Genomic DNA, 14601 nt, shown 5'->3' on the forward strand with positions numbered 1-14601 from the left:
GCAGAAGCACAGGACCAGAACTGAGCTCCTCTAATTTCTCCTCTGCTGGCAGAAAGGATGACTGACTGGGAAGGGGGCAGGAAGGGGGCCACAGAGGGTGAATGTGCATATGGCTACATCGGTGGATGTCTAAAGGAGAGGAAAAAGCAACAGGACACACCCTCCCCCACCATCACTGGCTCCTACTGGCTATCAGCTGTGTTCTGGCAAATTCTTGGACACAGAAAGTCTGGGAACGACTGGCTTAAAGAACAGCTGAGAGGTACTCTCAGCAAGATTCTCTCTTTTTAAAGCACTCCCCAGAAGCCTCCAGCACAGTTAGCAGAGGAATCAATGGCAGTCTCCTATTTCTCCTGTCTCCATCCTTACCCAGTGCCTTCGGATCACGTACCCCACGCATCCATTCCTGTGCTCCACCCCCTCCTGTATAGATCTTTAAATGAGTTTCAGATGCTAAGGAAATAGTGCAAGTCTGTTTCAGACATCAAGTCCTGTGGATACTGTTTCATTACAAGGAGTCCACCTTTCTCTTTCCAGGATAAAGCCTAGAATGATTTAACTGTGGCAAAATTAGCATGCAATTTGTAAGTCATTACAGTGCAAAGTATGTGCTGAGAACACTTTATTGAATAAACCTGCTGAGTATAATTTTCCCAGGAACTAAAAAAGGGAAACCTCTCTTCAAGGCTCTCCTCCCTCTTTTAAAATCCCTGCCAGTACCTATATAATTATGTCTCACTTCTGAAAGCCAGAAGCCAGGCATCTCTGTACATTTAACCGAGAGAAGCCAGAAAGAACCAACGAGAAGTCAGGACATCTTCCCAAAAACAGGGACCTTGGTATTTTCTGGGCTCGGTGTTGTTTGGGGAGTCAGGTGAAATCTGCTGAGACAAGCATCCTGGATATTTACAGATCATGGAGAACTGCTGCTCACTAGAAGACTCTAAGAATTACATGCCCTTTAAAAGTTCAGGTCAAATCTTGTTAACCAGGAGCCCCAAGGGCATGTCTAGATACACTGTGGCCCTGGAATCGAGCAGTCACTGAAGACAACATGAAAGCAGGGGACCACTGCCCCAGATGTGGAAGTCTTTGCCAGTCATAGATTACTGCAGTAATGTGATCCCAACTAAATGTGTGTAGAATTCTGAGCTGTCCTGTAGCCTCTTCTAAATAGTGTTCCACCTTGCTGAACACTGCCACAGGTAGGCCACAGAATCTACATAGATGTCCTGAGATATTTTTGATGATGGGGCAAATCATAGAACAAACAAAAAAAAGAGGGTTAAAAATGAGAGCAAAGGAACAATGTAGAAAAAACCCCGGGACCTTCAATCTTCCATAATACCCAGGGACAAATGTTAACTTCATCTCATGAGCGATGCTTCTTCATTTAGTGCATGTTAGTCATTATGTAAGTCCTGAGACTATGATGAACAAGAGATTACAGCCCCAGAGACAGAGTAAACAAACAAATACTGAGAGGTTATGAAGGGGCCCTGGAGATGGGGGTGATGCTACTTTACATATGGTGATCACTGAAAACTCTCTGAGGAGGTGACATTTAGGTTGTGACCTAAAGGTGGAGGGAAGTGCCAGCAAGAGAAGAGCCAGGATAGTGGGGAGAAGCAAATGCAAAGGCGCTAAGGCAGGAAGGCGTGCATAGGTGCAGGAGAGGACGCTAAAGAAACAGGGGCACCCAAATCATGCAGAATGCTGCAGTCCTAGGGGAGTTAGAAAGTGTGTGTATGTGGGTGCAGACAGGAGTGATGGGGGTGCAGACAGTCCAGAAACAGACAACAAAAGGTTCTCTGGCTGCCAGCTATATGCCAAGCCCTGTGAAACAGCTCTCAGGTGTTAGGTCACCAAATCCCACCTTCTGTAATTCCCCAAAGTACACAGGTTGGGACACACACCTTAGAAAGAAAACACCACTGAGGAAGGAAATAAGGCTAAGAAGTCAAGCTATTTGTCTGTATTCAGAAAGCAGAAAGAAGCCGGGCTCTAGAGCCCACGCTCTCCCTTCTCATCCTCTGCTCCTGGGGTTGAACTTCCTACTCGCCCCCCAAACTTGGCTCCCCCTGCCCCTCCCCTTTGCTCCTGCTCCTCTTCAGCTGAAAATGCCTGATATATCTCTACCTTAAACGTGCAGCTCGAGCCTTGCCTCGTGCACAACAGCTGAGGGTGCCCCCGGCCGCAGTCGACTGCTCCCTGCTCCCTGGGCGTCTCTAGCCCTCGTCAGCAGCACTGCTCCTGGGGCCCCTTCTTCCACAAGCACTTCCAACTCTCACCCCCTGCCAGTGGCTGGCCTGGTGCCTCGCACAGAGCAGGCGCCTGAGAAATATTTGCCAAGTGACTGGATTCTCTCCAGTAAGTCCTGGTCAACTGCAAACCATGGCCATTTGCACTGTGCCCGTGGAAGTCTGAAGTGTACAGGGAAGATGCGGGCTCTGAGACACTAAAACTGTCAATACCTGACCCGCATTATCTGGGGCAGTACCTGGCCCTGTTATCTAAGGTCTTTTTTGTTGCAGACTTGGTGAAGTGTGGAAGTGTGGGAGATATTTATTCATTACTGATCTGACAGTCAATGTCATCAAATGCCTGAGAAATAAGCATTCAATTCGAGTCAACAAATATTTGCTGAGTTCCCAATGGGTGTAGGACATCCAAGTTTAATGGAGATGGGGTGGGGTGAGGCAACAAATTGTTTATGACTTAAGAGAGAGCAGTGCATGAAGGAGAGCTGAAGAGGAGGTCGTTTTGCTCCAAGTCACTTTACACCTGCCAGGCGGCTGCATCTGCCAGGACGGAGCCCGAGTGCTGGCAGAGAGCACTGCTCACGAATGCATCCCTCACCCCCCACCCTGCCCTGTCTCTCTGAGCAACACTGAGGCTGCTGAGCACTAATGGCCTTGGAATGTTTGCCAGTGCCCAGCAAAACGGCCTTGGCATCAAGGAGACAGATGTTTGTCAGGGAATGGCAGGAGCCCCGGTGCCCGTGGCACACAGGAGCTCTGTGAAGGCGGGGGGAGAGCGGCTGCGGCGATTACTCTCCATCAGTGCTAATCAATTTCACACCCTCTTCAGTGCTGATAATAGATAATATTGCGGGAAGCGGGCCAAGCTTCCTACCGGCCACATGCAAGCGGCTCCCTCACGCCCAACAGCTTACTTGGTCTCCGTCAGAAAACGTCTACTCCAGCTTCCCCTCAAGTGAGGTCTATGACGGGGCCAACACTCTGGTCTGTTAGGGGGACTCCTTCCGGGACAGATGGCAAGGAGGACGCCCTCAGGAGAAGGACTGCCTGGCTACCCTAAAAGCTGCACCAGAACGACAAAGGAAGCTGGGAGCACTGAGCAGCTTGTAGAGATGTAGCGAGGCGCTTTACGTACTTTGTTTTGTCTTTATAATAACCCCAAAAGGGAAGTGTCATTTCCATTTTACAGATGAGACAACCAAAGTTTAGACGCGCCTGGGTGGCTCAGTCAGTTAAGCGTCTGCCTTCAGCTCAGGTCATGATCCCGGGGTCCTGGGATTGAGCCCCACATCGGGCTCCCAGCTCAGTGGGGAGTCTGCTTCTCTCTCTCCCTCTGCCCCTCCCCCTGCTTCTATTCTCTCTCTCTGCCAAATAAATAAAATCCTAAAAAAGAAAAAAAAAAGACAACCAAAGTTTAGAGGTCAACCCATTTGTCCAAGGCCTCAGAGCTAGGACGTGGCAGAGCTGGAATCCACATCCAGAGTTCTGTGACTCCCCACTCACCCAACCTTTTCTCGGAGGCAGCTGCTCCTCTGTATGAAGGACCGCGAGGTCACTGATCACCCTCTCACTGTGCTCCACCCTACTGCTAAAAGCCGGCAGAGTGACCAAAGGATGTGCACTTGAACCTGAGGGACAACACTGAGTTGAAGAGGACCTGAGAGATCACCTTTGCTGATAGGTTACAGCTGAGAATCCGGCTGCGTGAAGCACAGTGACAAGCCACGGTCACACAGTGATGGAGAGGTGGAGCCTGCCTAAAATTCTACGTCTTTCCACTCGCAGGTACTCTTTCTACCCCTGAAAATCTCCTCTAGCAGACAACACAGGTCTTCTATCAGAGCTGGAGTTCTAACTGTCTTGTGGCTGCTTCCCTACAAAAGCCTAGGGAAATTTCAATTTCTTTCTAATTATCATTCAGAAGAAAAGAAAGAAGACATTACTCTGGCACTTAAACAGTCACTAAGTGTCCACCATGCACAAGTTACTGTAAAGGGAAGAAAAGATGGAAAAGGAAACCTCAGTCAAAGAACAAAATAAAGGGGGTGGAAGGGCAGAATAAAAGAACCGTGTGTGCAACAGGCTGGCATCTGAAGTCCAGCCTCAGAATTGAGAGCCTCTGCCTTTTATCTTGTAGGAGTATCACTGTACAAACGAAGAATGTCCCAGTCAATTCAATCAATCAGCAAACATCTGAGGACTTACTAGGCTGAGGGAAATCCCGAGCATGATAACCACGGCCACCTGTCCACTGGCATTCATAAATGAAGGTATATCTTATGAAAGGAGAGGGGTGAACACGAAGGGGTGAAGAGACACAGGACATGGACAACAGGGTCACTGTCTCCCCCGAAGCTTCAGGCTCTCACCCTGGCCTGAGCCTAGCTTGAGGGCAAATGCTAGCGTAGCTCCCCGAGCATTCGGCTCTCCCCACAGCTGCACTGCTCCAACACAGATGCGAGGAGGGGCTGAACTGGCTCTCCCACCAGTGAGGGTCAAAAGCCTCAAGCGCATCTTTAAGGCAAGAAGAACAAAAAGTGAACGGAGTGATACAGCAAATCACAAAGAAAATGAAGTCTATTACAGACTTCGAGAAAAAGCAAGGAAAGGCTCCTTTGCTAATGTGACCAAAGACTGAGGAATGTCTTGCAGGGATGAGAATTAAGATTGGACATTAAACAACATGAATGTCTGCCCCGATGAAGGTGACAGATGAGAAAGGTAGAGGTCAGAGATAGCAGAGAATAAAATGGAAGCATGTGGAAAGTATAGAACGCACGATACCAGCACAGCAAGCACAGCCCCTCAATAAAAAAACCTGACGGGTTTCATTTCTCTCAGCAGCCACGAGCAGAAGAGATTCGGCTCAGTCCTCTGGAGCCTGGTACGCAGGCTTTGCTGCGAGGCATCTCAGCCTCCTTTCTTCAGGTCTCCAGTTTTTCATCCGTCAATGAGTGACCTTGAACTTTCCTTCCAGTTCTTATCTCTCATGATCACCCTTCTCTCGGACACTTCCCTTCTGACTACAGAAGCCAGGAGGAGTGTGAACCAAGACGCACTCTGCCAGCTGTGCCAACGTGGTACCAAGTCACTGCACTGCACTCTGGCCAGACTTTTATTTAAGGGGAGCTCATGTCAAGGGTACTCACGGTATTACCCAGACGCCCCGGCTGGACAGGGATCAATCCGACATGTCCTCCCTCTTAAAGGACATGCACTCCTATTAGAAGAGCAGGTATAACCACTGGCTGACTGTCACCTGCTCTGCCCTAACAACAGGTTAGGTGGCACGTGAGGGGAGGTGGTACCTGTGCCCTTGCCTGTACCATGGGGACAGAGGAGGTACAAAGGGACCCAAATGGAATGCAAGTCGATAGTCGGCAAAAGACAGGCAGGGATACGTACATGTTTTTCCCCTTCAATCTTCTTGTCCGCCACCTGCATTGCGTCCAGATACTTAAAATGCAACTCCATCAGTCTGTCAACCTGAAAGAGAGATATTTCAGACATGAGTGAGAAGGAAAAAGAATACCAAGGCAAGAGAACAGTGGGGCTCCCATTCATCTCACTGTCACTCCTTACAATAGGAGACCCACTCTCCCACTTCTGACATCAGGGATGAGCTCTGCTTAGGAACACGGCAGGAATGGATTGAAGAGCTGGGGCAGAACATGCCAACACCTGGGATGGGTGCAGTCTGAACACAGGCCCATTCCCCAAAGGACGCTGCATTCCCAGCCCTTTGAGGGCTCCCGTGAATTTGAGTTGTTAAAAACAAATAAATAAATAAAACTTCAAGTCTGTTTTTGCAAAGAGAAGGAGCTTGAAGTTACATACTTGGTATTCACTTAGAACTTTACAGAAATTTCTTTCTTCCAACTGAAACCTTTCATGTTCAGAATCTACCCCAGAGCTGATCTTTTTTTAAAAAGGTCTGAGTAAAATCTCTCTAGTTGCTTTCGAGTCAGAAGAGAGTACACGAAAAAAACTCTTTCAGCAACTTAAAAAAAGGCCCTGACTTCTGCTCAGCAATAACTTAAAAATCAGTTTTCAACTTAGCAAAAGTCATGCTTCAAACATGGCCTGAGGAACACTCGGTGGGTTTGAAAAAGTTTCATTTTTCCCTAAGACTTCCAAAAGACTGAACAAACACCATGAAACCAGCCTAGATTTCTAAACTATCTCTTTACTAGCTGGCACCACCATGGCTCTTGGCAACCCTGATATTTACTCAAGAGCTTATAGTGGTTAACAGCAGATGGTGCTTCAACACGGCATCAGAGTCCAAAAGGACTGTGCCCAAATCCTCTCTGGATAACAATGACGACCCCAAGAGCTTATATATTTCAGTTTATGGAGTATTTTCGTGTCCATTATTTCCTTATACCTTAAAAAAGCCTGAGAACGTAGGCAGGAAAGATAGTGACCCTAATTTTAAAGATGAAGAAACCGAAGCACAGATATTAAATGGCACCAGGGTGACATGATTGCTAAGGTGTTCTGTGCCTAACCTCACGATGGCCTCTTCCCTGCTATGCTGCTAGTGAGGCTGGAAAAAACGGTCAGACACAAGCTCAGAGAGAGACAGTCATAAACTCTCTCTGAAGGAGAACAAACTTTCCACCTTTCCTTGGACACAGAAAGGAAAAAAATTACGGTAAGTTATAAAAGGGGTTTTGGCCCTTAATTTTATTCATCTAGAATGATCTAATTCGTAATTAGCGGTAGACCGTGGTCATGGGCAAGTAATATGATGCCTCCAAGCCTGTTTCTTCACCTGCAAATGTGGACGAAAGCCACACAGAGGGTAAACCCCACAGTGCTGGGAGAATACATGCAACAACAAAAGGGACCTGCTGAGCCCCCCAGTCATTAAACACATGCTGGCTCTTGTTACTGTTAAAACTCTTACGGTTTGGCATGCTAAATCACAATGCAAACGATGCATCTAATCTCATTTACGTGATCATTCCCTTATCCCAAAGGCCATCTAGGACAGGCTCTCCCTTCCCTATGTCCATACCAGAACCTTCCATCACTGCCACCTAGGAAGGCCTCATTTAGTCTTCCTCTCCTTGACTCTTCAAGATGGGAATTAACATGCCCATTTCAAAGACAGGGAAAACAAGGCTCAGAATGGCACACATGTTGAAAATAGCAAAACCAGCCTCAAATCCAGATGTCTGAATCCAAAGCCCATGGTTCTTGATGATTTTGCCATGCTGTGCAACACCCAATCCAAATCCTATTACAACCCACTCTCACTGGGTCTAAAAATCTCCCTGAGGTACTAGCTGTCGGCATCCCAAAGTGCTACTACTCCCAGAAGGATGTATCTGGAGAGGAGAGGCAGAGTCACAGTAAAACACGAAGCCCAAAGCCATGCTGGAGAAGATATTTTAGGGCAGGAGCACTCAGCTCAGCAACCCCAGATGGCATCAGGGTAAAGAGCCCTTCCGGCCCCCCAGCCCCGGGCCTGGCCTTACCGTGCAGCAGGCACACCCACCTTCTCACTGTCATTTTCAGTGAATTTATTCAGAAGCCGGGTTCGCTGCTGCCCTCTTAGGTTCCGCAGGAGGGAAGCCAGGATCGAACAGACATGCTCTGGGTTGGGAAAGAGAAAAGGGAACATGCTGTGATCAGAGCGGTAATTATTACCTCTCTTCAAGCCTGGTCTGGTTCTATTGGAGGAGGAATAAGTAGGCCTTCCCTGACTGCTGCTATTGATTAATAAGACAAGAACTTAAATTATGGCATTGGAAACCTGAACTCATCTTCACAGGCTGCACAAGAAATGTATTCAAAAGGGAGGATATCTTCAAGGACACCTTGAGCAAGTGAATCAAAACTAAGTTAGAACTTCTAGTCTGCCTGGAATTAATTGATTTTTATTGTCCACAACAGAATCTTAAACTAATCCCCCATTTACAGAAATAACCTGTGAACAGAATATGAATGTCTGCTATGAGATGAGGATATAATGAACAAACAAGATGTGTTCTATCGCGTTCTCAAATTACCTCATAATTTCACCACATAAACATCCCAGAACTGAAGTAAGAGACACGATAGGGTGCCGGGGTTATCACTTCCACTCTGGTGCAGCTGAAACTCCTTTAAGTTTGAAAGCAGCTGGCCAGTAAGTACTTCAAAATGGTAACAATGCTTTTTCAGTTCACATAACCCACAGGCTTCTGTTATGAGCTACTATTTTTCTACCTTGGGCAGAAGAGGGTAATTGAAGGGTATATTATAAGCTTTAGCTGTGAAGAGATTCTTTTCTTTAAAAAGAATTTTTAAAAATCAAGAATAATGACCTTGAAAAGGAGGCAGCAGAAGTCTAGTCGTGGAGAAATGACAGAGTGAAGTTTATTTTGAGATAATGCCCAGAGCGTGGGCAACAAATACTCTATCTGAAAAGTGACTGAAGAACATCTTCACATGTCAAACTTCCCTTGAGTTCTCAAAAAGTCACCTATTAATTAAAGCCACCGGTAGGCATTCACCGCAGCACAGACATGGCTGTTTCCCCCTCATTTATGTCAGAAGCATTCCTGCCTCTTCATGTCCCCAGTCTCGTACTGCCGGAGCTAGTCCAGCATCCTGTCTTCTATCTACATTCACCTCCCTGGGAAGCCCCACACTAGTCCCGCAGCTTTAAAAACCACCAGTTCTGTCCTCCGAAAGCAGACTCACGTGTTCACCTGTCTACCTGCTCTCTCCGCGTGGTTGTCAACAGGTCCTTTAAACTGAACACATCCCAAATCCAGCTCCTGAGCTGCCTCCTCAAACCTGTTCCCCAGTCTTTTCCACCTAGTTACTGGCAACCAGGTTGTCCAGTTCCTCAGGCCGAAACTGGAGACGTCCCTTATTCTCTCCTTTTTCACATGTCTCACAGGAAACCTTGCCAGCTTTACCTTCAAGTTATACACAGAATCCCACCTCTTCTTCCTGCTGCCCCCACAGCGGCTACTCAGGTCCACACCACCGTCATCCCTTGCTTGGAGTATTTAATTCAATATTCTCTGCTTCCACCCTCGCTCCCTCTGGCCTAATCTCCAGAGAGCAGTCAGAACGATCTTTTAGTTTAAAACCCAAAGTCAGATCCCATCTTTTCTCTGTTTAAAGCCCTCTGATGGCTCCCGAACTCGCTCGGACTAAACGCTGTTTCTAATGTCAGGCAAGCGCCTGTCCTGGGGCCTCTGCACTTGCTGTTTCCTCCACCTGGAACGCTCTTCCCCACATGACTGGTACCGCTCCATCTTCACGCCCAGTGATACTCAGCTGCCATCTTCTCGATGAGGCTTTTCCTTGATCACCCGTTTGAAAACACAACACCCTGACATACCCAGTTCCAAGTCTTAGCTGCTTTATTTTTCTCTTCAGCATGATTATCTTCCACAACATTGTATTATTTACTTATTCTGTTCACCATCTCCCTTCAATTAGAGTATCAGCTCCTCAAAGGCAGGAATTTTACTCTGCTCTTTTCATTGGTATATCCTTCCCTGGTCCCCAAACAATGCCCCAGGTTCGCCCCAATATCTTTCAACTTTCGTGTGAAGCTCAGTTTGTGGTGGTATAATCTCCACCCTGAACAAAATGAAGGGAGTAGAGAACAGGGAATAGGAAGGGGTGAGTGCAGGAAGCAGAGAGTGGACGGCACAGGACCTGTCTTCACCGGAAGGCAAAAACCCAGGGGAAGGGCAGTGAACCAAACGGCTCAGCTCAGGGTGAGAAAGTAGGGTAAGACAAGGTCATCATTGGAGGCACATGTCAGGGAAAGTCCTCTGACCTCTATGCATGCCAAGGAGAGGAGAGAAAGGCAGAGTAGGGGACATAATCAGTTCCCCCAGTCTGAGGCTCTGATCTCTTCAGCGGGTGAGCAGATGCGGGACAGTCCATAATCAGTGCAGTGAACTCTAACAGCTCAGTTCTGAAACTTTGAAATTACTCAGCATAGTAACTGGCAACAATCTCCATGTGTATATATGACAACCTGACAACCACAGAGGAAGAAAAGGAAATCAGCCAGAGTTCTCACAGATTATCTGGGCCAAATCTCTCATTGTACAGACGGAGCAAAGAGCGCAGTGACCGGTCTGCACAGCTAACTGGTGAAAGAGGCAGAACTCAAACTTCAGATGACTCAATCATTCACTGACCACTTGCTCATTTTTGTGCCTGGCAAGCACTTGGTGCTCAGGGCCCCCAAACAAACAACACATTATCCCTAATCTCAAGGAGCTCCTTATTTAGTACAGAAACAAAACATTGGTAACAATGCAGTGTGACGAGTCCCATCACTGAGGTAAGCACAGGGGACCTGGGGAGCACAGAGAAGGCATATGTGACCTAAAAGGATTCCCACTGTAGGTAACAACTGAAAATCTTCAAAAAGCCCCAATACAACAGCTATGGCTGACAACCAGGTAGAGAAGGGGAGAGAGCGTGCAGGCCAACGAAACAATACATGCAAAGGCCAGTTTGGATGGAGTGTCATATCCACATGGAGGAGGGGAGGCCAGTTAGGTGGCAAAGGGTGGATCATGAAAAAAAGTGGCAAGGATCCACCCATGAATTTTAAGCTGGGGAGAGAAAAGACGAAATCTGAGTTTAAACCAACCCTTGGCGCTAGAGTCCCTTTAGAAATGAAGATCAGGATAATGTTTCTTTTTCCTGATGAATTTTTTATGCTAATCAGGGTTCCCTCTTTGCCTCAGCTATTGGGAAGCTCAAAGATGAGTTTATGCTCAACTATAGGAAGCAATTTCTTTTATTGCCTTATTAGTAATTCCCTCCATGATTCACTAATGGATTTTAAAATAAAAATAATGGGGGCGCCTGGGTGGCTCGGTTAATTAAGCATCTCCTTTTGGCTCAGGTCATGACCCCAGGGTCCTAGATCGAGCCCCATGTCGGGTTCCCTGCTTGGCAGGGAGTATGCTTCTCCCTCTGCCCTGCCCCCCACCCCCCGCTTGTGTTCTCTCTCTCTCTCAAATAAAATCTTTAAAAAATAAAATAAAATAGAAGTAATGGATACACATGGTAAAAACCAGACTATACACAAAGTTATAAAACGCATTCAACAAATATTTATTGAACACCTAATATTTGTCTTTTCCCCTACTCTTCTTATTATCCTTTTCTTCTCTCCCAGGGGAAAAAACCTACAAGGTACCTTGTGTACATTCTTAGAGGAGAGGAAGAAAAATACATACATATATATATACACACACACACACACACATATATGTATCTTTCCATATCAGTACATACTTCATTTCTAATGGCTATCTAGAATTCCACTGACCTTATTTATCATAATTTTAACTAGTGCCCTGCCCAATCATGAGTATTTTAGGTGGTTTCCAGTTTTTGGTTGTTTGTTTTGTTTTTGCTGTTAGAAACAATGCTGCAATAAACATCCATGTACGCATATCCTGGCACGTGTATTCTTACAGCAAATTCCCAGCAGTGAAATTGGGTGTGTCAAAACGTATTCACATAGAATATACTGAAAGACACTGACAAATTATTTGCCAAAAAGTTTATACCAATTCTATGTCCACTTTCAATGTCACACACACACATGCAGAGAATGGAAGAAAATTTTATATACCTATATAAATACGTATATACATATATATAATAGTTATGGGTGTACATATGTACATTTATATAAAAATATATGTATTTATACTCTTACATATAAAGAGTATCTGTTTTCCCATATCCTCACTCAGATTGGATACCATCCGACTTAAAAATTATGACAACCTAGTGGGTGAAAAGTGGGATCTTCTTCTGATTAGCATGTTTTTGTTCTTGTTATGAACGAGGTTAAGCAGCTTTTCTGATGTTTACTGACCACTTGTATTGCTTTCTGGGTGAACTGTCTGGCCTTATTGCCAATTTGATTTCTATGAGCTCTCTGTAAATTAAGAATATTATCCTTTTGTCATATACGCTGCAAATATTTTCCCCAGTTTGACATTTGTGTTTTGACAAATTCTTATTCAAAGCTAAGGTTTAGTATCACCATATTGTTTTGCTATAAGCAGCTCCAAATACCTAGTTGAAAGTAAGTGGGGTACAATAATAACTGTCACCAATTGTGTATCTATGACAGTAGGCTTGAGTCTGTACACAATTTTCTCATCGAATCCTCACTACTAAGCTATGAGAAAGGTACCATTATCATCCCTCTTTTATAAATGTAGAATCCAAGGCTCAGAGAGGTTAATCAACCTACTTAAGGTCATGTCCTTCAGTCAGTCGTGGGAGCTTAGGTTTGAACCCAAGATGCCTGACTCTGAACAGTAAGCTTTCCTACTATGTTCTTACATGCTTTCCAGATATAAAAGGTAACCATCAAAGCTTTTAAAGAAGAAAGATAAAAGAGACCAGAAACTAAACCATGCAAAGCTTGACAATGTGCTTCATGTGGGGCTCATTCTGTCCAAAAGACTGGCACTACGTAAATGTGGATTTTAAAAAAATTCAACAATTTTAATGAGAGAAAATGAAGCAAAAGGCCATATGGAGTTAAGACGTGAATAACAACCCCTCTTCTCTCTTCTACTGAATTACTCTTTCCAGAGGTGATTTCTACCAGAGTCCAAATAAAGAAGAGACTTTGGGTTTTAGGCAGTTCTGCAAATACTGAACCAGAACTTCTCAAACTTCCCTTTTAATCTTGCTGATTAAGATGGAGGGGAAAGAGTTGCAAGAGAATGTTCTCTATATGCCTGAACAAGAAGGGAGGGTGGGGTGCCGGTGAAACAGTGAGGATATCAGGAGCTGTAATTTTCAGAGAGGAAAATGTAATATACAGAGTAATCATCTTTTTTGCACTAGATCATATTAGCATGCATTTCTACAGCTCATCCCAGCCTGGAGCAGGAGATACCTTGATCTATTACAGAGGTATATACTAAGAACAAATGGCATTTACTTATTTGCGATTTTTCGTAAAGAACAGGTTGTTAATTTCAGGAGACCTGAAGCTGCTTAGGGAGCCTAGGTACCTTCCGTCTCTCTCTCTGGGTGCTGTGGCTGGCTGTAGGTCACTGGTGCCTGACAGGTAGGAAAACACTTCAGCTACCCCAACTTTTATACTTACACACACACACAGTTTCATTAGCCACTAATAAATGTAGCCTCCCTAGGAACAGATTTCGGCCCAAGGTGGTGTCAATTTTTCATGCACCAAGAAGATGGGAAGAGCTGCTGGCACAGAGAGTAGGGGAGATAACAGGTTTATCTGTTGGCCAGCACGGCTCAGCTGCTCTGTCATTTCGACAGGATAAAATGGAGTCGAAGCACGGCTATGGAGCTGTCAACGCAGATGGGGTGGATGTGGTGACTCCCACTGTAGAAAACAACCTCCAAGGCAGGGCCCAGGGAGAGCAGAACACACACACTCACACACACACATATTAAAGGACTTCACCAGGCTCCCGAGAAGGGAAGGCCAAGCAAATCTACAATTTCAAGTCACTAGGTAGGGAGGTCGGGGTCTGGGTGGAGTATTACCGAGCCAGTACTGAAACTGGGCCAGTGTGAGTCTGCCCGGGGTGCCCTGCTCCACACAACTGCCAGCCTTGGACACTAACTAGTGACACTGCCTGGAGGGGTGGTTCTGGCCCCTCCTCCTTAGTTCACATCTCTTTAAGGGCCTCTCAAGGGTGATTAGCAATGGGCTAGCCCTCTGGGTATCTGCAAGGGGGCTGAAAGCTTGATTCTCTGGGGTCACTTAGAGTTCAGGAATTTCCAGAGGTGGAAGAAGAATTAGAAATCTTTGGTTCAATTCCTCTGGAATTTTGAGTATAGAAACAATAGCTAAGAGATGCGATTTGCCTCAGGTCAAAAGTACCTTTGTGGGCCACTGACATCTAGATCTGCAATTTATCTTTTTAAAAAATCACGACAGAAACTTCTGAGAATCTGATGAACCCTTATGCATATTATCCCTTGCAAAATGTATTATATACAACTGTAACATTCCCATGGAGTTTCAGATGTTCCCATCTCTTCAGGATGGCTCCTTGTTTAAGAACCCATGATCTAGTATACCCAGATCAGAGGTCTTTCCAGAACGGTAAAAACCAGACTGTGGCAGTCACTCCAACTAGCCTTGTACAGTGTGTGCTGTTTTTGTGAAGAATGAGATGGACTAACGTTTCCCATCCTTTTTCTTAAAAAAGGGTGGTCCAAATCCCAGGAGGTTACCAACACCTCTCTCTGTGAGGAGAGCTATTTATCCATACATAGGCCCGTTAACAACCAGGCTTACTAGCGGCCCACTGCTGAGAAAGACACATGGGTACAGCAAGAA

General features: G+C 45.7%; 1 protein-coding gene across 3 annotated transcripts in view; it reads right to left on the minus strand.

Annotated features, from left to right (window-relative positions):
* Nucleotides 1-14601, minus strand: part of CTNNBL1 (catenin beta like 1) — a 155693-nt gene that overhangs the window by 20536 nt on the left and 120556 nt on the right. For all 3 annotated transcript variants that reach the window (XM_087853593.1, XM_087853592.1, XM_087853594.1), the window contains exons 12-13: nt 7768-7865; nt 5667-5747 (exon numbers count right to left, since the gene is read on the minus strand). In XM_087853593.1, the coding sequence (XP_087709719.1) occupies nt 5667-5747; nt 7768-7865 (179 nt within the window). The remainder of the gene's footprint in view (nt 1-5666; nt 5748-7767; nt 7866-14601) is intronic.

Source organism: Ursus americanus, chromosome 22 (assembly GCF_024610735.1).
Source record: "Ursus americanus isolate L20-20 chromosome 22, mUrsAme1.1.p, whole genome shotgun sequence".
NCBI classification, from domain to species: domain Eukaryota; kingdom Metazoa; phylum Chordata; class Mammalia; order Carnivora; family Ursidae; genus Ursus; species Ursus americanus.